The following is a 25,126-nucleotide window of genomic DNA, read 5'->3' as shown; positions in this document are numbered from 1 at the left end:
TCTTCACCGATTTCGAGCCCAAACAATGATAGAAAACAGTGAAGGAGCTTTGATTTTTAATCTTTGTAAAACACTGAATTTAACAAAAAAATATGATGATAAAGGAAAGGAGACTTGGGACCACGACTAAGCTATTATAACAAAAGCACAAAGAAGTTACGTAGAAAATGTCTCTCACCGCAACTTAACTAGAACTGAACTTGATTGTTCTGAGGTATAAATATATTGAAGTTTGTACTCTCTGAGACTCTTTATCACTTTGCAATTTTATCCTAAGCCACATTCCACTTGACAGACACATTATGAGTGTTCTTTGTCCATCTTACCCTTCTTTCAACTCAAACATTATTTTCTCTATGTAAACATCCTATTCTTCTCTCGGTATCTAAACTGAATCCAAGAACATAACCCTATTAACATCAACCGAAACAATCCATTGTCAATAGCATCAACCTAAATAAAACCTTCTTCTCTCCTCTTCGCTCTGTCTTCATCATTCTCACGCTTTTCTCGAAAACATTTTTTCCATTTTATTTGCATATCACCTAACGATCGAAGAAAAATGAGACAATATCCCATAAGAGCTTCTGACAAGAAGAAAGCTTTCTGTAATGGAGATTTAGGGAAGAAGAAAGAGATCGAAAAAAATTGAAAGAACAACAGTCGAGGGTTGGCGAAATCAGTTTCGTGAGGCGACAAATTTGAACCCTCTGTTCTTGACGAGATTTTTCCCAGTTCTGCAGGCATAACGAAACGGAGATCCCGTAGATTGGAAAAATCCCGACATACAAGGTCAGTTTGTGGAGAATATTTTCTAATTTTCCCAGATCCTCACACATCTCATGTGTACTACAATGGTGGACTCTATTCTCCACAAAACCATATCTCCCCATTGAAAAAGCATCTTAATTTCTCTGACCCTCGAGGGTACAAATCTAGAATGAAATTGAAATAGGATATGTCGATATCTTCAATGGAGAATCTGGTTTCGTGGTGATTCTGGCGACTCGAGATGAGTCTTGTTCGAGTCGACTCAGTATTAGAGTTTTTTAGTCTTTTGTGTTGTGATACGACGAGATTTATTCGGGAGTGAACCCGTAGAGATAGCGAGGATGAATTGAGGAGAAACAGGATGGATTTTGGGTTTGAAATTGCGTCTGGTTGTGGTGAGTGAGGAACGAGTCAGGTCGTTGGAGAGGATGTGTTGTGTTTATTGGAGAGGAGAAGCTTAACTCAACAATTGATTCCACCAACTCGAGTCGTTCTTCCTGGGTTAATTCAAAAGTCCTGGTGCTCAAGCGCTCTCTCTCTCTCTCTCTCTCTCTCTCTCTCTGTTGGAGGAAGATGACAAATTTGATTAAACTTTGTTTGTGGATGTGGACACAAAACTTTTTCCACAACTTTTGTTTTCTATCCATATATTATTGGTTTCCGTTACAGTTTTTGGCAGTAACATGAAATTGTATCAAAAACATATTTGTTGGCTTTGATTTAGTCCACAACTTATATCAAAATAGAGAAGTTATGTATGGATAAATTTTTTTTTTTTCTTTTGGTGAGAGTTTTGATAGCAGTTTGTGTCCACGTTTTGTAGTATAACTTTAGTAACATGAGTCCATGTCCACGTATTCTCCTACAGTTTTGTGGAATCAAAACAGAGAGTTTGTCCACGTTATCTAGTATAAATACATTAACATCGTGTGTCCACACATTAGTCATCATTCATCCACACATCAATCTTCCACGTATATTCCGTCCACAAATCATCCATCCACGCATCACCCGTCCACACATCACCTTAGTGTCCACAATTGTCATTTTCATTAAAGGTAAAATTGTCCAAAGTGTGTCACATGTAAGATATGTCTCTAGGTGTAAGAGAATATCAAAAAGTATCCTTAGTGTAATCAACTTAATTTATTGCTTTAGAACGGTCATTGTTCAGCGTGCAAGCCCTTTTATGGGCCAGATTTAGTTAATAACTTCCTAAGCAGAAACTTATCAATTCTCCTTTTTCAATCTATGGCAAGAAAAACTTCAATATCTCAGTCACATGTGTATATAGACAGATTTATCATATACATATTTAGGCTGATTTGATCTAAATTCATTGCATATCAAAAGTTGCTAGAGTTTGCAATATATGCTTGAGTCAAAACCATTCAGGTTAGTGGGATTATCAAATGTATTGCCCTTGATTGGCCTCTTCTACTATATTTTGTCCTAAACAGTGCTCACAATGATTAAAGAAACATATGAAATGGACACTTCATTTATTTATTCAATGATTTAAAAAAGGAAAAACAGAAGAAGTATCATGTTGATAAAGAGAGGAGACCAAGAGAAGCGACTACTCAGCGAAAGGCAATGATCAAGCAAATACATAGGAAAGAAGCTGGAAACTTGGCTCAAGAAAAATAAAAAGCTCGAAACTATGTGAGAAATTTCCTTCAATTTTTTCCGTTAAATAGTCAATTTTAACTACACAACACGCGAGTAACTCTACTCCAGTCATGGAAGAGTGCAGATTCGAGACGAGTGAGTTACAGGCTTCGTTCATGACAGCGACTCCATTATGGTATGATTCATGGAGTTTATGCGAAGTTGCAGATCGCACAAGGAGTATTCAGATACATCGCATCGCTGGAATCATGTACGTTGCTCTACCGGCGGTGGAGATAACTCAACCGGACAATCTAGTGGTTCTGGAAGTTGCGGGAGATGGATATTTCTCGGCCTTCTCCACATCACTACCATCCAATGAGCCGCCTCCTATGGTCAACGGTGCAATACGTGACCTTTTTGTTTCCTCGGCTCTCCATATTCAGTCGCAGGTCTGTTTTCTCTTTTTTACCTCTCTTCTGCTATTATTTGTATGAAATTATCATTGAATAGTCAGGAGTATTAGTATTTTACGTATCTATTATTGTCCAAACAAATTGAAGTTCGATTTAATGCGACAAAAATGCAAATTCAATTAATGCTGCTATGACAAATTTTAAAAGGGGTAAGTTAAGTTCCATCGAATTCTAATTTTGGTGTCAAATTGGTATAAAAATGACCAAAATATTCATCTTTGTTATCTCAGTCTTTCTACCAAATAGAAAAAAGTGTATTTTCAGAATATTACCCACCAACCCCTAGAACGCTATAGGCATTATACAATATGTAAATATATTAAATAATATTATGTTAGAAGAAAACCCTCAAAGATTCGTACATATAATAATTTCCACCATATAGTATGATATTGTCGTGACCTTGGATCTAACAAGCAAGTAAATTGAATTTTGGGTTTGGACGTCACGTCCGCCCAATTGCACACACATAATTATTGGCTATGAATGCGACAGTAAAAACTTTTCCATGAAATGTGTATTTCACAGCTTCGTTTTCTCTTTTATATCACAAACTCGTTTTTTTTGTCTCTGTATTTTCTTTTGATATATAGGATTTGAAGATCTTGAATGAAAACAATTATGATTTTACAATTGATGAGTACCCAACACAAGAACTGGCCATAAACGAACTTTGTTGATATTTATTTGTTTGGCTAATTACTTTCTGGATACATGATATATAAGTTACAGTCTAGAAGAAAAGTTAGAAAGATGGTAAGCCTGTGGTGCATGTGTTGTATCATACAACTTGTATGCCCATGCTTTATTGGCCTAGATATTTCGATATTTTGACTTGGATTCGGATTGGATAATTTTGGTACTAGGCATTTTTGTATTGTTCAAATATTATTGGATTTTAGTTCTGATCTGCTTGGTACTCTCCAAGTTCAGATTCAAAAAAAGAATTTTAAACCAAGAAAATCGATTTCAATTATATCTATTATGTGTATTTATCTAAAATATTGAAAATCCAAAAAATAAACTAAATACATCTTTGTAAGTACTTACATCTCTGTTTTTATTTATAGCAAAAAAAGGAGAGGATTCTTGTTCTCGAAATTCATTCTGAACTTTTCAATCTCTTTTGGTCCCTTGGCTAAGATCAAAAGTTTGTACAATCTTTTTTTTTGTTATTATATAAAGTTAACATTTCAACACAAAAAAACAACAAAGTGAAACCAATATAAAACATAGGTTCCATTCCATTCATAAAACCAAAGTAAGACACACTCCAAATAAATATCCAAACACTCCAAATAAGCAAGAAAACCAAATATTCCGAAATTCAAACTAGCAATAAATTAAACGTAGAGTTAAATTTTGAAATAAAACAACTAAGAAAATGCATCAAAAGAAGACAGGATAAGCAGCGGCTACTACGGAGCGGATATCTGAAAAATTTGTAGTATTCATGATCCGTTCCGTCCCAGAAGAATATCTTCATTTGTGACTAGCTTCGATCCGAAATATTTCGGATATTTAGACTTTTGGAGTTTTTTTAATATTCGCGGATTATTCGATCCGCCAATTATATTGATTTTTTTAAAAAAAATGATAATATATAACATTAAAACTAAATAAAAGCTTTTAAATATCAATTTATAACAAAAATATTAAGATCATACTCCCTCTGTTTCTATATATAAGTAATTTTGGCTAAAAGCACAAATATTTAGAAAAACACATTACAGACTTAGCATTTAACAAAAGAGAAAAAGAACCAATAACAAATTACACTTCTAATTTTGCTTTTAATTTTTTATTTAAATATTATTTTATATCATGTTACTTTTTGCATTAAAATTTGAATACAACTTACATTGTGAAACACACAAAAATCTTGAAAACTACTTATATATAAAAATAGAGGGAGTACTAACAAACAATAAGAAAACTCATATGTTAACATTTGACTTAATATAAAAAATAATTTAAATATGGAATAACCAAAACATAAATTTGAAAAAATAACTTAAAATAAAAAAACCAAATATATCGTAAAATATGTATAATAGTTTGTATATACAATTACATTACATATCTATAAATATACGGATCAGATATCCGGCTTTTCAAAAAATAATATTTGTGATTTACTTCCTTTTTTTACGGATATCACATTTTGCTATTTGTGATATCGGACTTTTCGGATCGAACGAAACGAACAACGAATCGGATCAAATTTTATGGATAATTTACCCAGCCTTACCGGCTACTCCATGTCTGTGACTCCCCTATAGAAGCAAAGTAATTAATATCGTTGACACTAAACTAAAACCTTGTAAACCTAGTAATATGTGAAAGATATTAAGAGAAACTACAAGCACGACTTCAAACCTAGCCAATGCATACTAAAGTGAGAGAGATCAAGTAACCTTTTAGCTGAAAATTATGAAATCAGGTCTCTTTCATTAATTTGTTTTATCAACAGTGTTTTTTCTGGTTCGGGCTGTATTGAGCACCACTAGTCAAACCATTTAGTCTCTAAACCGGTTTACATTAGTAGAGAAAACTGTTCATTGAATCAGAAGGTTATCTATGTCTACCACTGATCAAATTTATAAATGTAACAGATCACACAAGGATTGAAAATGGAAGAAAGAAAACAGGTGGTAATAACCGGACATTCAACTGGTGGCTCAGTGGCCGCACTCACCGCACTTTGGCTTCTCTCACAACCTTCGAAGCCGTCATTCCGCCTCCTCTGCATCACCTTCGGCTCTCCTTTGCTCGGAAACCAGTCTCTCTCTTCCTCCATCTCCCGTTCACGTTTAGCCCACAACTTCTGCAACGTGGTCTCCATCCACGACCTCGCTCCCCGAAGAAATGATGATTTATGGCCCTTTGGGACCTTTCTCTTCTGTTCCGACAATGGAGGTGTCTGCTTAGACAATGCTGATTCAGTTCGTAGGATGTTTTTTATACTCAACTCGACAGGAACACCAAACATTGAGGAACGTCCAAGGTACGAACATTACGTGTCTACACTCTCTCACCAGTTTCTCGTATCTAGAAGCTTTTCTGGTGGTAGTCTCTCAGACAATAGCTACCAAGCTGGTGTGGCATTAGCCGTAGAATCTCTAGGATTCTCTCGTGATAACCCAAGTGGTGTATCAGCGAAAGAATGCATAGAAGCAGCTACAGAAATTACTCGTGCACCGATTGTGAGATCGAGTGAGTTAGCTATTGAGCTTGGTAATGTCTTGCCATCGAGACTAGAAATTCAATGGTTCAAAGACAGCTGCGACGGATCACCAAAGCAGCTCGGTTACTATGATAACTTCAAGGTAATGTCTAAAAGAGAGATGAAGGTGAACATGAGTCGGGCAAAGCTCGCTAAGTTTTGGGATGGTGTGATAAGAATGGTGGAGAAGAAAGAGTTACCTTTTGATTTTCATCTCGGAAAGAAATGGGTATATGCATCCCAGTTTTACCAACTCTTAGCCGAACCACTGGACATTGCATACTTCTACAAATACGACTATTCAAGGACTAAAGGTCACTACATGGAGAATGGGAATAGACACAAGAGGTACGTAGAGATTGATAAGTGGTGGAAAGAGAAAGGAGAGCCTCATAAAGAGAAGGGTGCGAGAACTCGAAATGCTAGCACTACGCAGGATACTTGCTTTTGGGCTAAGCTGGAGGAAGCAAAAGAGTGTTTGGATGATATGAAAAGTGAGAGTATCGATGAACAAAGACGATATTTGTTATGGAAAAGAATTGTTGGGTTTGAGAGCTATGCTAATACATTGGTGAAAATGAAGGAAGTTTCAGTTGATGTTTTGGCAAGGAATTCGAGTTACAGTGTGTGGGTGGAGAGGCTAAGTGAGTTCAAGATCAAAAACGGTAATATGGTTGCTGATGACGCAATGGAGTTTTAGTAGAATTAATAGCAAATCTGATTAACGATATATATGCTCGAGAACAATGTTTATCTACGGCATGTTTATGTAAGACTTTCTGATGTATGCTGCTATTCCTAAAATATCTTTATCAAAGCACTTTTTATTAAATAATAATGGTAAATTGTAATTTTAAAAAAATGTGTTTACTGAATTTTTCTTAAAAGTTATGAAAAATAATTAAGGGCGTTCTCTCAAATAGCAATTTTTAAGTTTTTGTCACAATAATAAAATTTAAGAAAGAAAATGACTAAAATAGTTTCTTTTTATTTTTTATTTTTAATATTTTTTTTAATTTAAAAGCATATCCCCAAAACTCCGTCCCTTAACTCTAAACCCCAAGTTTAAATTAATTAACTTTAGGGTAAAAATACATATTTCTTTATTGATGACTATTTTGTGAAAATAAATTAAAAAGTGATATCCTAGGGAATTTCTCAATAATTAATCTCAAAAATATATCAAAATTTTAAATATTTTTTTAATATGTGGTGAAATTTCTAAAATATGTAACATTTTGAAACGGTGGAATATATACTATTTGACTTTAAAACCGAAATGGTATAATAATCTTAATGCATTTAAGCTCATTTTCAGGAGGACTTTATAAAAAAAGTACATAGAAAAAGATAAGACGCACATAAGATTCTTGGAGGTTGCCATAAACACACATCTAAGAAAAACTTTTTCCCATTCAGATTTTCTTTTCCAAACCCTTTTCAGTGGGTTAATAATAAAATAAATTAAAGTCAAATTGACATACAAATAGAGAGGGTATTTGTTCTACAAAACTTTGTATTTTCTTGTTTCACCACCTCTCCTTGATTTCTATCACAACATTTTTAAAATGAATTCAAGTCAAATTGATATACAAATAGACCCGTCGAATATTTAGACCGGATCCACTCGGGTTCGGTATTCTGATTTTCAGGTCTGTTCGGTATCATTTTTCAGATGCAAATATCATGCCCAAACCCTGTACTAGGCTATCAAAAATTAAACCACATAATTTTATAATTAAATTTTTTTTCACTGAAATATTGAAAATAATATATTTATATAAAATATGCATCACATTTTACTAGCTCAGAGATCATTCATGTACCCCGGACGGAAAATCAAAAGGCGGATAGTCTAGCACGATGTGCCAGAAAACAATCGTCTTTCATCGTTCATATGGATGCAGAACTTCCGGATTGATTCGCAGAGTCTATATGAGTCTGTTTGTTGTTGACAAAAAAAAAATGCATCACATCAATACTATTAAAATAAAATCACAAAGTTGGACCCAATTTGCTTTTGGGTAGAATACTTAAAAATAACTATACAATATCGTGATTATATCATATACTTATCATATACTTAAGCCTAACACATTTACTATTAATAACAAAACCCTAACATCTAGCCCATTATATGGTAAGACTATATATCGTGATTATTAAGCTTAAGATTTGTGAAACAATTTTTATGGAATTGAAATTGACTTTTAAATTTTAAAAATTAACAACTTAATTTAAATCAAATTGGATTACACATCGGTCACTCATCGGTTCAACCGGTTTGCTTTGGGATTTAGCAGTTTTTGCTTATTTTAACCGGTTTTAAAATAATCGAGATTTCTTAAAACCCCAATCATATTACATATTGGATCACCGGTTTACTGATTCGATCGCATATCCGGGTCAGGTTTAAAACGCCTATTTAAACACAAAAAAAATAGTACACAAAATTATTGTAAATTAATAACATTTTTAATGTTGTTAATGGAATTTTTCATCATAAAATATTTTGCGTTGTGAAAAAGCGGATCAAAATCTAATATGTCTTATTAGAGAAGCATTATAACATTTGAGTTACATCATGTGTTCTTATCTCCTCAACATTATTTGAGAAGTTATTTTTCATGTGTCATCACCACATTGATTTTAAAATAAAAAAAGAAGACATAGCTTGACATTAATTGTGACATCATGATCATTTAAGTTTAATGTTGATTTATATTTTTAGTAAGTTTTTTTAAAATATGATAATAATTCATAGATCATCATTAATGTAGCAATAACTAATAGAATATTTTACAATTCTCAAAATATAATTTAATTTTATTTATTATAATTAATTATATAACTTTTACTACTAAAACAAATTTTCAGAATTTTAGTAAGTTTTTTTAGAATATGATAATAATTCATAGATCATCATTAATGTAGCAATAACTAATAGAATATTTTACAATTCTCAAAATATTATTTAATTTTATTTATTATAATTATATAAATTTTACTACTAAAACAATTCTTCAGCATTTTATGCAGTTTTTTAAAAAGAATTATAGTTTTCTAGTCACAATATCATTAGTTTCTTTTTAATATCTACACATTTTTTGAAGTTTTGTTTAGTTTTATTTGTTCATAATTATATACCCAACAAATGTTTATCTTAATTTTATAGAATTTTATTTACTATACTTTAACCATAAGAAAAAGATAAAAGATACTTCCAAGATTATTTATTTTTATCTTATTTTACATATAATGAAATTAAAATTTTAAAGTAAATATTATATAAGTAAATAATAAAATCCAAAATTAAGAAAATTTTATTTTAAAATATATTTAACTTTAAAAATTTTATTTTTGCACATGGTGCACGAAAACATCTAGTTAGAATGATTATTATAGTCATTAGAAAAATATGTTGGTCCATCAATACATATATTATATTTCTCAATAAACTAACCATAAATTAACTATTAATGTTTAAAATATATTTTTCGTTAATTTAATTACTTAAATAAAATCTATGAAATTACATAATATGGTATATATATATATATATATATGACAGTTAATGGTTCTGAATAATACTCACTCCGTTCTTAAATATAAGATGTTCTAGGAAAAACACGATTATTAAGAAAATTATTTTTTATCTAAAAAATATTATTAAAACTATAAATTAAAACTATTCAACCAATTACAAAATAAAACTATTAAATTTGATTGGTTACACAGATTTTGATAAAGTTAAAGTTACCTACAAATATGAAAACATCTTACATATTAAAAGACAATTTTTTTATCTAAACATTTTACCTTTCAGAACGGATGGAGTAAGATTTAATAACAATTTTTATATCTTCTTTCATTTTTGTTTAATTTTATATTAATAAAATTAATTTAATAATTAATTTAACCATATCATTAAAATTTGTAGTTTTCTGTATATATAAAATTTTGAATTTTTTAAAAAGTACTATAAATTACTAAAACTGTTAAGAGACTCACATTGAAAATTTTGTGATCAGTGTTTAATTTTTTTTTATAACAAGACACAAATCAGCTGACAGAAAAATAAACAAGATACAAATCATAAAACTATGTGAATAAGAAGTCTCATTTAATAGATATTCATATTAAAATATTTATCTATTTTAATATCGTTAAAATTAAATTATACCAAATAAGAAATATATAGATTTTTCATATTATTTTACAAATAAGTATTTTGAATTTTTACAAATAAGTATTTTATCATTTGTTCAATATTACAAATAAGTATTCTTTTTTGAACTTTTACAAATAAGGATTTATCAGTTTGTTTAATCATTATCATCATAAGTGTTTCTTTTTTGAACTTTTACAAATAAGGATTTATCAGTTTGTTTAATCATTATCATCATAAGTGTTTGATTTTATTACAATTGTATCATAATCATTTTTTTGAAACACTACAATTGTATCATAATCTTACCAATATTTAAGTTTTATTTTAATTATTTTATTTTAAGATATATTTATTCTAAGATAAGAAAAATATTTGATTTTAGTGTATAGACATATTGTTATTTTTTTTAAGTTTGACATTTATATTAATTTTATTATATTATTTGGTGTATATAAGATATATTGCATAGAACTTAAATGTGCTTTAGATATAATATTACTAAATTTCATCAAAAATATAAAGATAATTCTATTGTGATTATAAAAAAAATATAATAATAGGTTTTTACTTATATAAAATATGTATACATATAAATTATTAATTTATAATTTTCATAGGACCATGTAATTACGTAGATTTGTTTTCTTAAAAATATTATCTTATTATTTTATCGATTTGTGTCAAATTTTAATCCGGTCCAAGTTGGGACCGCCCAAAATTTATTAATTTATAGAGATTATTAATTTATCGAGTATTAATTTATAGAGGTTCTACTATATTCCTAAAGGGAATTGAATTATGGTAAAAATGTCATACAGTAGAACCTCTATAAATTAATAATGTTGGGACTCTGAAATTTTATTAATTTCTAGAGATATTAGTTTAAAAAAATTCTTTAATTATATTATTTATTTTAAAATATAATTATGCTAAGATAAGAAAAATATTTGATTTTATTACATAGACATTAATTGTTTTTTTTTTAAATTTGACATTTATATTAATTTTATTATATTATTGGTGTATATAATATATTTTTGCGTACATTTTAAATGTGGTTTTAAATATAATATTACTCAATATCATCAAAAACATATTAAGGGTAAAGAAAATATAAAAATAATTTCATTTTGAATAAAAACAATATAATAATAGGTTCTTACTTATATAAAATATGTATATATATGTAAATTATTAATTTATAATTTATGGGACCATATATTTACATAAAAGTTTCTATAAAAATTATCTTATTATTTTATCGATTTATGTCAAATTTTAAAGTAGTTCAAATTGGGACCGGTGAAATTTATTAATTTATAGAAATTATTAATTTATCGAGTATTAATTTACAGATGTTTTACTATACTTCGATTCCAAAACAATTCAAAGAGTTAAAATATTTACAAATAATAATGTACCGCATTACAGTTAACCGTAACAAAAATCCTGACATATTCCAATATTTTTATTTGTTTTTGTTATGTTTGGACAATACTTCAGTTGTTTTGCATATTGCCATTCAAACCTATAGCTAAGTGACGCTTTAAAACAATAACGAACTGAGTCAAACATTAAACCACATACATGAAATCCAATTATCCAAGTCTCATTGTCGACTTAACGTCCATATGCATGATTTCCACATTACATGGAATTCACAAAATTAATTTTTTTTTTAATCATTACGTTTCCATTTATATGCATCTGTTGCTATGTATAATTATATACACAGGTACGTCTATGTCACGCTTGTTTATTTTATTATAGTGCACTGATCACTATTTCTAAGTTTAACTTTTAGGTTTTTTGGCAAGAAAACTTCAATGTGTTTTTTTTTTTTTTGCAAATTTATCCCTAATTTCGAAAATCTAAAAATTTATTCACTAGATATGAGTTAACCTGTAAACTTATGTATATACTTTAAAATTATACACAATCAAATACACATATATATGGCCGATGTTTATATTGCGAGTTGACACATATTTAGTAGATTTATTTGTGGTTTTCGAGATTGTAGATAAATTTGCAAAATAAAAACAATAATTACATTTGAGTTTTTTCTTTGCAGAATACCTTTTAACTTTTGATCAATTGTTGGATATCCTCTCCATACAGGTGGTCGACGGAGAGGACCAGCTTCGTGTTTTTTTTTTTTTGGTTGAAATGTTAAATTCATACCATTTTCTGAATTACATAGTTGTGGTAGACCACAACTTATTACTAGAAGGAACGCAAGTTCAAAAGGAAAAGAGAGACAACTTCGTGTTTTTTTTTCCACTCGTTTTAGATTGCGACATGGATGCTCCTAAGATCTGACTTTTGATTTATGGCATTTATTATATACAACTGAATACAAGTATTTTTAAAATTTTATACAGGTTTATAATATATGAAAGTCACATATAAAGTAAGAATGGCGGTCAACACTTAGCTGCTCCTGTTTATTTTTCTTGAATTTTCTTTATAACCGGATAATTAATTATGAACCGTTGTAACGTTTTGATGCTTGAATCGTTAAGAACATTTAAAAAGAGGCATCAAATAAGATGTCGCCATGATACGATTTGATCTTTAATTTGGACTCGCGTGAACAATCCTTAACAAGACTATGTAAATGAACCACGATCGTTACTTGTCACATGTGTTATACGAACACTTCTATAAAATCTTATAATATGCAGTTCTTTTTATGCGTACGTCAACTTCTGTGACTATCTTATTTACATGTTTTGCATATGCTCTCAAATTTACTTGTATTAAACAGATAACTACATTTATATTCTGAATACACTCTGTACCATGGGTGGATGAAACTACAAAGACAAAAAAAATGTTAGGAATTCTAAACTTTGAATATCCTAATGAAGTACTCAATACATTCCATAAAGATATATTTTTTTTAGATTTTCATACATATTAAAAAAACACATTAAACTATCATAATAAATATATCGTTTTCTGTAATTTTTAATTTTCAATAACTTTTAACCAATAATAATTTAATAAATTCAATTAATTTTCTCGAAGTTTACAATTTTTTCATAGAAATCACAAAAGGATCAGACTTTACGAATAAGCTAAGTGGTAGCTTGTGGTAATTTTTCAGGACAAGACGTAAACTCGCACTTTAGTATCGGCTAGATTGTCGATGAGATATATTAGTTTGATCTTACGTTGCAAGTTGAACCTCGCATACTCCATGTTTGGTCCAAATTAAATGAGTGATTTACATCCAGAGGCAGTTTCTGTCTTTTTATTACAAGATAAGTCACTTTGTTATACTGAGGTAGTTTTTGGTGTAAAAGACTTAACTTGCCCTTAAAAAACTTAACTAAGCGCTTCTTTTTCGGTTACAGATATTTATGTGTGGTTGGATTTTGAATTTTGTTTTAAAAGGATTGTGTGGTGGACCCGAGGCAGAAAGTAAATTGAATTAGATAATTATCTGAGCAAAAGACCACGTGCCTCATAATTTCTTTTTCTTTGGTATTTTCAAGTCCTTACTTTTTTTTTGTGGCCACATAATTCTAGTTGCGATCCAGACTTTTAAATTGTGAATTCTAACCCCTCAACGTGTTGTTTGGTATGTAACTTGCTGCTCACCGCCGACTCGTCGTTGAAGCATCGCCTCCGCATCACTCCACCATGCTCAGCTCTACCTTAACGGCTAGCTCCTACCGTAACGGCAAATCACTTACGCATCACTCTTGCCTCATTCATCGTCGAAGAATCACCGCAAAACGCTACAGCCCCTAGATCCACCTTAATTTCCGTCTGGAGTCCTTGTGGCTCATCCTCTCCGTCGTAGAGTTTGAGCTCGAGAGCAACAATGGCCAAGATTCTGATATTTTCATGTTTGGTCCTTCGTGTTTTAATCTTTATTTTTTAGACTTTCGAAGTTGCCAAACGACTTTTAATTTTATTTCCAAATTTCTAGTGTTCATTTTTATCTCGTAGCAGAGTGAAAACTAGAGAGCAACAATTGTTAAGTTTTTGTTTTTTGCTCGTTTCGCCCTTAAAGTATGTAGACATATGTACACGACACTATGTACACAAAATTTACTATCACGTGTACTTCAATTCATATGTACATTATTGAAGTATGAATTATTTTTGCGTACATTATTGTAATGATGTTTGTATGTAGATATATGTATACAATACTATGTACACAAAATTTGCTATCTACGTGTACTTCAATTCAAATGTACATTATTGAAGTATGAATCATTTTTGTGTACATTATTGTAATGATGTTTGTATGTAGATATATGTACACAACACTTTGTACACAAAATTTACTATCCACGTTACTTCAATTCATATGTACATTATTGAAGTATGAATTATTTTTGTGTACATTATTGTAATGGTGTTTGTATATAGATATGTACACCAAATTTACTATCCACGTGTACTTCAATTCATATGTACACAATTCAACTTGTGCAATAATTCACATGTACACACTGTAAAAATAAACTTGTAAAACCATATATTGTATTTTTGGCCAAAACCATAAATCTAATTTTGCATCTTAACCATTAAAATCAAAATTTGTGTGTAAAAAAAATTATCTTAAGCAAAACTAAAAAATGCTATATTTGTTCCTGAACGAAGAATTTTCTAGAATATTCATTCATATTAAGAATTCCATGAATATTTAGAAATTTTATCTTTATAGAACAAGAAAAATCTAAAAATTATATTTTCTTTTTAAAAAGTAATTTTTCCATCAAAGATTGTGTTTCTATTCTTTGACTTATAGAATTTTTTTCTCTTTCTAGGTTTTGGTTAAAGAATATATAGAGTATAAGCCAAGTCAAATATTGTCACGTGTACACATATATTTCACTGTCCCCATGTACAAAGTTTTATGAAAAATCACATGTACACTGGTACATTTTGTACATTGCTCAATTTATGATATTTGGTAATTCAAATATTTTTTAGTATAGTTGCTAGAAAAATTATTTGAGTAATTTGTTTTAGTTCATTATTGGATGCATCTGTTGAATTTGTATGTTCAGTATGCATATCACATGAAAATTAAAATTTGGAAGTTCATGTGTACACATATATTATATTGTGCACGTGTACATATGTATCACAAAAAAAAACACAAGTACACAAACTCATTTATACATTTCACAAGTTATGATACCTGATGATTTTAGTGAGTATATTTTTGGAGTCTATTTAGATAATTTTAGGTTTAATATAGGTGTGTATATATCATTTGTTTGTTCATTAGAGGATTAAAAATGTAAATTTGGAAATTTTGGGGTCAAAAATGAAAGGATGCAAAATATGAGGGACTAGAAATGAAAAACCCAAAGTTCTCCATCAAAATAGGGGCTAGAATGCATATTTTGAAGTATAGGGGTCAATTAGATAGGATATATTTGAAATCAAAGAGTTTGGGACAAAATCAAATTAAACCTAAATACCCAAGGACTAAATGTGCAAATATGTGAGATTTGACCATTGTTGCTTGAGCTTTCTCTCTGTGATTGGAGCTCGACAGACGAGTGTAGCGGCTCAGGCAAAGAAGCTACTGTGCTTAAGGTTACTCGCGTTCGAGATCGTGACACAATCACTTCACGCCAGAGAGATTTACCATTGTTTTTTTAAGGGATTTACCATTGTTGCTTAAGCTTTCTCTCTCCTATGATAGTTTAGACGATGGCTGATATTTATAGAAGAGCTTGATTGAAGCGGAAGAGATGCAGAGGTGAAGATGATGAAGAAGATGGCGACAGAGCTTCGACGGTAGATTCAGAACGGTTAGCACCAGAAACTAAAAGTGAGTGAAAATCTCCAGATCTATCTTTGAAATAGCACTTTGCATTTCTTTAGTGGAAATTAAAACCAAATGGTTCACGACAAAAGAAAACAAGAATAAAACTATGAGAGAGAGAGAGAGATAAAAAAGTGATTGTGACCATAGTTTCCTAATAGTTTTCTTTTGGCTAATAAAATAAAATAATAATATTTAGTTAGGACTTTTAGTTAGTGTATAGATATAAATTAGGTTTGGTTAGAAAAAACTGCTCTAGTAGTAAGAACTGTCTAATAGTGTGATAAAAAACTTAAAACTGTCTTTGAGTGTAATTGTTTCAAATTAAATCACCTATACTTTTTATTTATTTATATATATTGAACTAGTAGCACCAAAAATAAATTTATTTCTCACAATAAACGACACTGTACTCTTTTTTTTTTTTTTTTTTTTTGAGCAACAAACGACACTGTACTCATGTTCCCACCAAGACCATGTTCCCTGATTGCTAGAACCGAGGTATGTAGTTACAGAGATTCGTGTTATATAAAATTGCGTTTACGTGCTTAGGATTCATATATATATATATATATATATATATATATATATATATATATATATATATATATATATATATATATATATATCTTTATAAGTTTGAATGCTAAGTTTTTTAATTTGAATGCTAAGTTTTTTATCAAGATATATCTTTATAAGTTTTTGTATTTACATTTTCAGATCTCTTTTCCTTTCATCTACCGATATTAATATGTCAAAAGATCGTTAAATTGTACATATATATTATGTTGAGTTTTTGAAAATAATTTTGAAATGAATAAATATTTTTTTTTGAAATGAATGACCTGAAAATATATTGACTTCGGTATATCATGACAAGTGAAAACAAATTAAAGATACAAAATCAGATAACAAAGCTTATAAAATTGAATCGAAATTAGTCGTCAGATGAAAGCATGATACATGTCTTCGAAGTCGATATGTAATGAAACCATACAAAATAATCAACAGTGGGGTTAGAGACTTAAAGATGTTGGACATACGGACATAAACGTTCGCAATGTTACTTCCACGGACATAAATGCTCAGACACGTTACACATGATAGCATGAATGCATGATGCATCCATATCTCTAAGTTAACTATGATGTAATCTTCTAGGTTATCTACCCGATAAAAATTATAAATTGATAGAGACGGTCTAGGGAAATGAGCAATATAGAAGCATACAAATAAACAGTTTAACAGTAATGAACAAGCAAGTGGGAAACAATAGCCATGTAACTTGTGATTCCATTTATGTCTTTGCAGTATCTCATAATTTCATGAAAATTTCCAATTGTTATCTACATGATGATGATGAACCTTTGAAAGATATAACAAAAGCAGAAGAAAAAACTGAATTTGAGCAAAAATAAAACCAGTCTAATTTTCTTCTTTTCTTAATGAACTTATCCGAAGAATAACTCTCATAGAATTGAATGTATCGGATGAGAGTTAATAAATATGCTGTTCAAGCAGGATACGAAGCATATAAATTTCTTGGGACACAAGGTGATTCCCTCCAAACCCTAGCGTGAAGCTGAAGTAACTCCTTTGCCTTTCCTTTAGTCTTGTTTCCGCAACTCACTTGAAGCACCAGACACAGCTTCGCTACAACTCCCAGTTGCAACATCTCTTGTAACAAACATGGTGTCGCACAAAACCTCCCAACAGAAAGCAAAACCCTAACCGCCCTTTCGCTAGTTATCTGAGAGACCCTCAATATCTTCTTAGACACGACCGCAATAGCCGCACCATGATTCAAGAAGTCAGCTCTTCCTTCTGCACACTGACATAACATATCAAGAACCACCATCGTCATCTCTACATTCCTTCTCTCTGATGAGAAACTTTCATCCAGAAGAAGCTCGATTATCATGGAGACCGCTCCAGCTTCCACAGCTTTATGTCTATTCCTTCCCCATGGACATATAATCATCAAGATTTGCATTGCTGACTTCGTTGCCTTGTGAGAGATCTGGTCATGCAAGATCTGAACCACCTCATTAAAAAGGTCACGTTCCAACAATATGATTTGCATCGGATCCGCAACTTCAAGAATCTTCTTGAGAAGCAAAGTTGCATAGGTTCTTGACTCGTAGATCCCACGTTGCATAATCTTAGTCAACGTCTTCACAATATTTGTTACCTTCTTGTTGTTTAAAAGACTCTTGCGGGCTGTCTCCGATGCGTCAAGATGATAGAGTAAACTTAAAGCTTCATCCATTAAGCTTCTTGAAGAATCAAACCTATTCTCCAATATGTTTGAGATATCATTGAGACTCGATGAAGTACCTACTAAGTTGCTGATGATATTTGCCAAGAACTCTGGAACTTCTGCGGCTTCTAAGCATCTCGTGTTCGTATTATTCTCTGTTACTATTTGGCGAAGTCTTTTGAGGTATTTAACTTGGTTTTTATGTGAAGATGAAGAATCTTTGATGAGTCTTTCGATCTCGGATTTAGAGATTGGAGGTTTTGGGGTTGGTATTGTCTCGATGCCGTGTGATGCGTTGAGACTACACCAAGATTGGATCAGACGACGAAGAGTGTGGTTTGGTGTGAGATCGGTCTCGGTTATGACTTGTTTGGTGACCGGACATGAGTTTTTCTTACCAGTGAAGAGCCATTTCTCGATGCTATCTCTGTCGTAGGTTATTCCGGTTGAAACTATCACCGGATCCTTCATGATATCTAGAGAGATCGGACATAGAAAGAAAGAAGGAATCTCTATTTCTTGATCCATTTTGACTAGCCAGAAAATATGAAAAATAGTAAAGCTTGATGAAATAAAATCGAATCTCAAGAAATGAAACTTTTGCTTTAAAATGCAGTAGTTGAGATTTAAGAGATGAGAATTGGTTTAGGAAGAAGAGACAAGGAGGGTTGGGTTTAAATATGAAGGGTAGGAGAAATATTAAGAATTATTACAAAGTCAAAACACGGAAAATACAAATATTTGTAAACTCTTTTTAGATAGCTGTCTCTATTTATTATTTATTGTTATGACTTATCAGACAACAACGAGGAACGTATATAGATTTGACTTTTTAATAATTTTGGGGTGGTGCAACAAAAAACTAAATAATAAATGCTTTTATATAAAAGAAAAGGTGAAGAGTGATGACTTGTCAAAAGAGATGCGATTAAGGCAATGAAGTGTAAATAGTTACGAAGTCATTGGGGAGATTGGTCGTGAGTCGTGACGGTGTTGAGCACAAATAGTTTGTCTGCTTTGTGTTTCGTTTTAACTCACATGCCATTAGTTGCTGATTCCTCGCATCTCTTTTGGACATCCCCTATTTGACTTTATCTTTTCTTTTTATTGTACATATAAAACTTCGCAGCCATATTTCAAAACTATAATATTACTGTTGTAACCGAAAGTTAGAGATATTGGGTTTTTGTCAACAACAATTTGATTATTGTTTTCTTTTGGTGCCGACAAAATCAAAAGTGCCATTAACGATCCTTTGTTGGATTTGTACTTTGTTTCAGGCTGCAACTTTGATGATATATTTAGACCCATACTCCTTAACCAATTAAAACCAAATCAAACCGAAATAAATAAAGTAATTTGGATTTGATAGTACATAATAGAATAGACGGAATGAATGTTATTTTAAAAAAACCGCAGCATATGGATATGATTCGGTATATAAACCGATCCAACCAAATAAACCGAATAAACTGATTAATAAAATATACTAGTATATTTATATATATATTTTATAATAAAATTAATAATATATGCATAACTTTTTATCAATATTATATTCCTAACTATAAAATGATTTTATTAATTTTTTTATTTTGTTTAAGTTAAAAAGTTTTTTTTCTTATTTTCATCAAATTAAATAAAATTTTATTTTATTGGTAAATATTTGTGCTAAAATATATTTATATATTAATAGTATGATATTAATGTTTTTCTTATTTTTATTTTGAAAGGTAAATAAAACAGAAAATTTTATATTTAAAATCTTGAGTAAAGAATATATTTATGTTTTGATAAATCTGATTTCTAATCATATAAACTAGTTTATTATCAAAGATAAATATAGTTATATGGTTTTTTGGTATAAAACCATATAAAACAAAAATCAATGGTATATAAACCGAACCAAACCAAATTAGATATAGATTCAATATGGTAGCTAACTTTTATACACCGAAATACCAAAAAAAAACTAAAAAAAAACATACCAAAACAGGACCGAAATCCGGATTGAAAAGGCCTACTTACAAGGTATCGTTTACCAAAAAAGCTTACAAAACATCAATTTAATATGTTTATGTAGATACCAATATTAACAGTGGTCTTATTTAACATATAGTACCAATACAATATTAAACATATGGTCTATTTGTATTTCGACAAAGATAAATAAAACTAAATAAATTTTTTAGTTTTTTTTTAAATATTAAAAACTCATAAAATTTGTACTATATGAGGTTAATCCATTTTAATAATATTTACTTTATGTAATGTAACCGAGACAAACATATATTATTATAACTAATAGGTTTAGTGTAACATGAGCTTAGATAATATGAAAATTTTGTAACTCAATTTTATTAATTTTGAAAACTACAATACATTTGAATTTTTTTTTTTAAATTCATTCACAAATTGCGTAAATATACTGATGCGAGGGAGAAAAGAAAAAAAAAGCATAAATATTTTTTTTAGAAATATAAATTTGTGTATATATAATCTTTAGAAGTATTTAAAAAAATATATACACTATCACAATTTATTCATTTTATTCATAGTAAAAATAACATATCTAAATTAAATGTCAACAAAAGTACACCTTATAGAAAGAAACATTAATGACACAAATGTTTTAAGTTATGACTTATGATACAACATGTATAAAGATATCTTCTTTGAAATATTTAAACTTAAATTTATTGTTATATAAATAACATATATTGTCAAACATTAATATATACATTTATTGTAGCTCTTAAATTAGTGTGATAGATATATCTTATTTAAAATTTGAGTGATGCACAAATTATAAGTCTTCATGATTTTTTGTATGGATAATCAATACGCAGTCACAACAATAATCTATATTAGTTCAAAATGGAATAAAATATATTTAGTGCTGGATTGAAATTATATAACTAAAATGTTTTGTTTTGAGTTCATAGTTTTGGCACAAGACCTGGTAAATTAATTATGACTTTGTTCTATGTTTTCACTAGTTATTATGACTAAATTTCCTCTTAAGTAATTGGTTTGATAAACTTTGTTACATATTATAAAAACAAAATTCGTAACATAAACATTTTATAAATTTTGTTATTCTGCATAGGGTGCATGTTTTTATCTAGTATATTATTATGCAGTGCAAATACTACTTTTTGAAACTTAGTTAAACAGAAAAATTTATGAACGTCTACTCAAATTCAAGTTTCTCTAGCCACCACGGATTTAACATAATTATTTTTAGGGATGTACATGATCTTTTTTTCCCCACATGAAAGCGAAGGCATATAACATGTTTCTCACAAAAGATAGTACCAAGAGTGGCAAGTATTGTTACGGTGAGAAATCAACTTGCTAGATACCACTTTGGGTTTCCTAAGTCAATAATTAATAAACTTCAACCCCGAAAATACAAATCCTAAACTTTTCAATCTAAACATAAGCAAAGAAATTTCAGTTATCCATCTTTTCAACAGAATAAGAATAATTATAAAAAGACAAGTTGTTAATAACACCAAGAAGTATTGGAATGGAAGTTGTAACTAAGTTTTCTTACTTCTAAGGTGGCGATTGGTTTTCCCGCTACCACCCGCAAACGCAGCTTTTGCGGTCGGTAGCGGTTGTCGGCGGTTTGCAACAATCACTCAAATCGCCTTAAACCGCTTCAAACCGCTCCGAATCTCATAAATTCAAAAGCTGGCTCCAGCTAGCGTTTGCGGTTGCGGGCGGTTGCGGGAGGGTAAAATTTTTTTCTTTTTTTTTAAAACAATATATATACAAAGAAAAAATATTTAATAAAAAATTTAAAATTGAAATTATGAAAATATTAAAATATATCTATTTTATTTTAATTAATATTATAAAATTTTATAATAAAAACAATTTCAATAAATTTTCAAAAATTAAAATTATAACTTTCTAAATATAAATTTTATATTTATTATAATTTTATGATTTTTGATATTTTTATAATTATATTAAATGTAAATATTGTTAATTTATTATTTGACTGTTACCGCATTTGGTAGTTAACCAGTCATAAGTCACCCGCAAACGCACCAATTTTTAACCGCAGTACCAGTCGTACAAATCTCTTAAAACCGCTAGAAACCGCAACCGCCCGCATCCACAAACTCCCGCAACCGCAACCGCAACCGCTGCGTTTGAACCAGTCAGGCCCTAAGATTACCTCTTGTCACCTGGCTTTTGGGGGTGTCCATGAGCCTTTGGTTTGTCGCTGATTTAAGCCATATCTCTTCTTTTTAATATGGTCACTCTTTTATTAATGTGCTTATGTTTTTGTTTATTTCCAGATTTGAATTAGTCATAGAAATTAGTATTTTATAATTTGAAAATCTGAACAATAAAAAGATACGCTTAAAAATTCAACAGAAGGGAACTATTTACGTTGTATTGTTTGAGATATTATTAGGAAATATTGATGGATCTCAAAATCCACTTATAATTAAGGTAAGAGTTTATGTTAACGTGTTGCTTAAGTAACTGATGAATATATAGATCCTTTCAGCGACCTATGTTGTGTTGAAGAGATATCTAGATGAACCAATCAATATTTAAAATCCGCATTAACAACTAAACTAGAAACATAAGTATACAGAAAAGACAGTTTTTTCTATTATATTAGGATTTCTATTCTATTAGATCAGTATTAGTTAGTGATATTAGTGCAGTGAATCATTTCTTCTTTTCCGTCCACTGTTGATTTTGTGCGGAGAATGTATGTATTATTGATATTACAAGTTGATACAACTACATTGATCTGATGACTATCATAGAATAAGGAGTGTTGAGAACTCGCCGAATCGATTCCAGGTGAATCAATCCTTTTGCAAACACGGAATCAAATCGCACTCTCTAACCTCACAATCACTCAAGATCACGATGATCTAAAAGGAACAAGAAAGCAATAGAGAGACGCAAGATTGATAACCCAGGGTGTCTCTCCGATGTGGACAACTAATTCCTGGAGGTAGACTCAGTCTAGCAAATCCACTAGAACCGAAGGACACCTCTCTCAAATCGGAGATGGTGATGAACAAGGAGTCTCCACCGTATCTCTCTCTATCTGATTCTGTTACACTTCTCGAGTCTAACTTATCTCTCTCTATCTAATCCCCTTTTATATGAACCAAGGGGTTACAAGCTTAACCGGAGAGTAAGTGTTAAACCAGCTGAACAACCTCTAACCGGTCTAACCGACTCCTAACTAACCTAAGTAACAGATTAAGCTACCTAAGTTACAGCGCTCAATAAGTATGAGTTTAGATCACATACCAACATACTCCTCTTTGAGCTAAACTCCAGACTTGAAACACTCCTCCTTGAACAAACGTCGACTTTGTTCTCTTCCCGTGGATTCACCTTCTAGACTTATACCATCTGGCATGGCTCAAGCTCTTTAGGCCCGAGCGATCTTGAGTAAGCTTAACGCAGCATTAAACTTACTCACTGGAACCACTTTCGTCAGAATATCAGCTGGGTTCCTACTCGTATGTATCTTCACCACTTCAATTTCCTTCTTATCAATGATGTCTCGAATGAAGTTGTACATAGCAGCCATGTGCTTTGTACGTTCGTGGAAGACCGCATTCTTTGACAAACAGATAGCACTCTGAGAGTCACACCAAACTTGTACCGTTCCATGACTAATCCCAATATCCTCTAGTAGTCCTCGAAGCCAGATAGATTCCTTGACTGCCTCTGTGAGTGAGATATACTCTGCTTCTGTTGTAGATAACGCTACCACGGGTTGTAGGCTTGACCTCCAGCTCACAACTTTTCCTCCAATGGTGAATACGTAACCAGATAATGATCTGCTCCCATCCCTATCTCCTGTGTAGTCCGAGTCGCAATAGCCCTGAGTCTTAAATTCTTTCTCCTGTGAGTAGACTAACTGAACCTCTGCTGAGCCCTTCATATACCGTAACAGCCACTTCACTGCTTCCCAATGAATCTCACCAGGCCGGCTCATAAATCTACTTACCAACCCAATGGCATAGGCTAAGTCAGGTCTCAACCCCACCATTGCATACATGATACTTCCTACTGCGGAGGCATAAGGGACAATATCTGTATCAATGGCTTCTTCAGGCTCCTTCGCAGCTGATAGCTTGAAGTGAGCACCTATGGGAGTAGCTGTGGGGTTAGCTCCCTCCATTCTAAAATTTGTAACGACCTTCTTGATGTAGTCTGTCTGTGATAACCTCAGCAGACCCTTTTCCCTATCTCTGAAGATGTCCATGCCTAAGATCCGTCTTGCTGGTCCAAATCTTTCATTTCAAAACTTGACTCCAGTTGTTCCTTAAGCATTTTAGCGTCTTTGAGGTCTTTAGCCGCCAAAAGCATATCGTCTACATATAGTAGGAGGTATACAAGATCTGCTCTTGAGGTCTTCTTAGTGTAGACACAAGCATCTCTCTCACTTCTGGTGTAGCCTTGGAGTGTCATGAACTCGTCAAACGCTTGTTCCATTGCCGCGGTGATTGCTTGAGACCGTACAATGATTTCTTCAGGAGGCACACGTGATCCGGCTTAGACTTGTCCTCGTAAGCCTCTGGTTGCTCCATGTACAAGTCTTCTTCTAGGTTTCCATGTAGGAAAGCCGTTTTGACGTCCATTTGCTCTAATTTTAGATCCATGTTTACAACCAGTGACAACAATGTTCGAATAGAAACATGTTTCACAACCGGTGCAAACACCTCGTGATAATCTATGCCTTCCTTTTGCGAGAAGCCACGAGCCACTAGCCTCGACTTATGCCTCTCTGGAGCTTGTCCTGGAA

General features: G+C 31.2%; 2 protein-coding genes across 5 annotated transcripts; one reads left to right on the top strand and one right to left on the bottom strand.

The window, feature by feature from the left end:
• The first annotated feature begins 1,918 nt into the window (after nt 1–1,918).
• LOC103863464 (lipase-like PAD4) lies at nt 1,919–6,982 on the top strand. 4 transcript variants are annotated; one of them, XM_033289542.1, is made up of 4 exons: nt 2,148–2,166; nt 2,299–2,436; nt 2,512–2,834; nt 5,474–6,982. In XM_033289542.1, the coding sequence occupies exons 3-4, from the start codon at nt 2,514–2,516 to the stop codon at nt 6,782–6,784; spliced, it is 1,632 nt and encodes a 543-aa protein (XP_033145433.1). In that variant the 5' UTR covers nt 2,148–2,166; nt 2,299–2,436; nt 2,512–2,513; the 3' UTR covers nt 6,785–6,982. The 4 variants fall into 4 exon arrangements, with proteins under 4 accessions (XP_009139454.1, XP_009139456.1, XP_009139455.1 ...); XM_009141208.3 differs by having other exon boundaries at nt 1,921–2,436; nt 2,528–2,834; XM_009141207.3 differs by having other exon boundaries at nt 1,922–2,436.
• A 5,422-nt stretch (nt 6,983–12,404) lies between these two features.
• Nucleotides 12,405–22,024, bottom strand: LOC103863463 (E3 ubiquitin-protein ligase PUB22). The gene has a single exon (XM_033290315.1). It carries the CDS (start codon nt 18,847–18,849, stop codon nt 17,575–17,577), a length of 1,275 nt encoding a protein of 424 aa, XP_033146206.1. The 5' UTR covers nt 18,850–22,024; the 3' UTR covers nt 12,405–17,574.
• Between the last annotated feature and the right edge of the window lie 3,102 nt (nt 22,025–25,126).

This window comes from Brassica rapa, chromosome A04, assembly GCF_000309985.2.
Source record: "Brassica rapa cultivar Chiifu-401-42 chromosome A04, CAAS_Brap_v3.01, whole genome shotgun sequence".
Classification (NCBI taxonomy): domain Eukaryota; kingdom Viridiplantae; phylum Streptophyta; class Magnoliopsida; order Brassicales; family Brassicaceae; genus Brassica; species Brassica rapa.
This window is presented reverse-complemented; position numbering and strand designations above follow the sequence as displayed.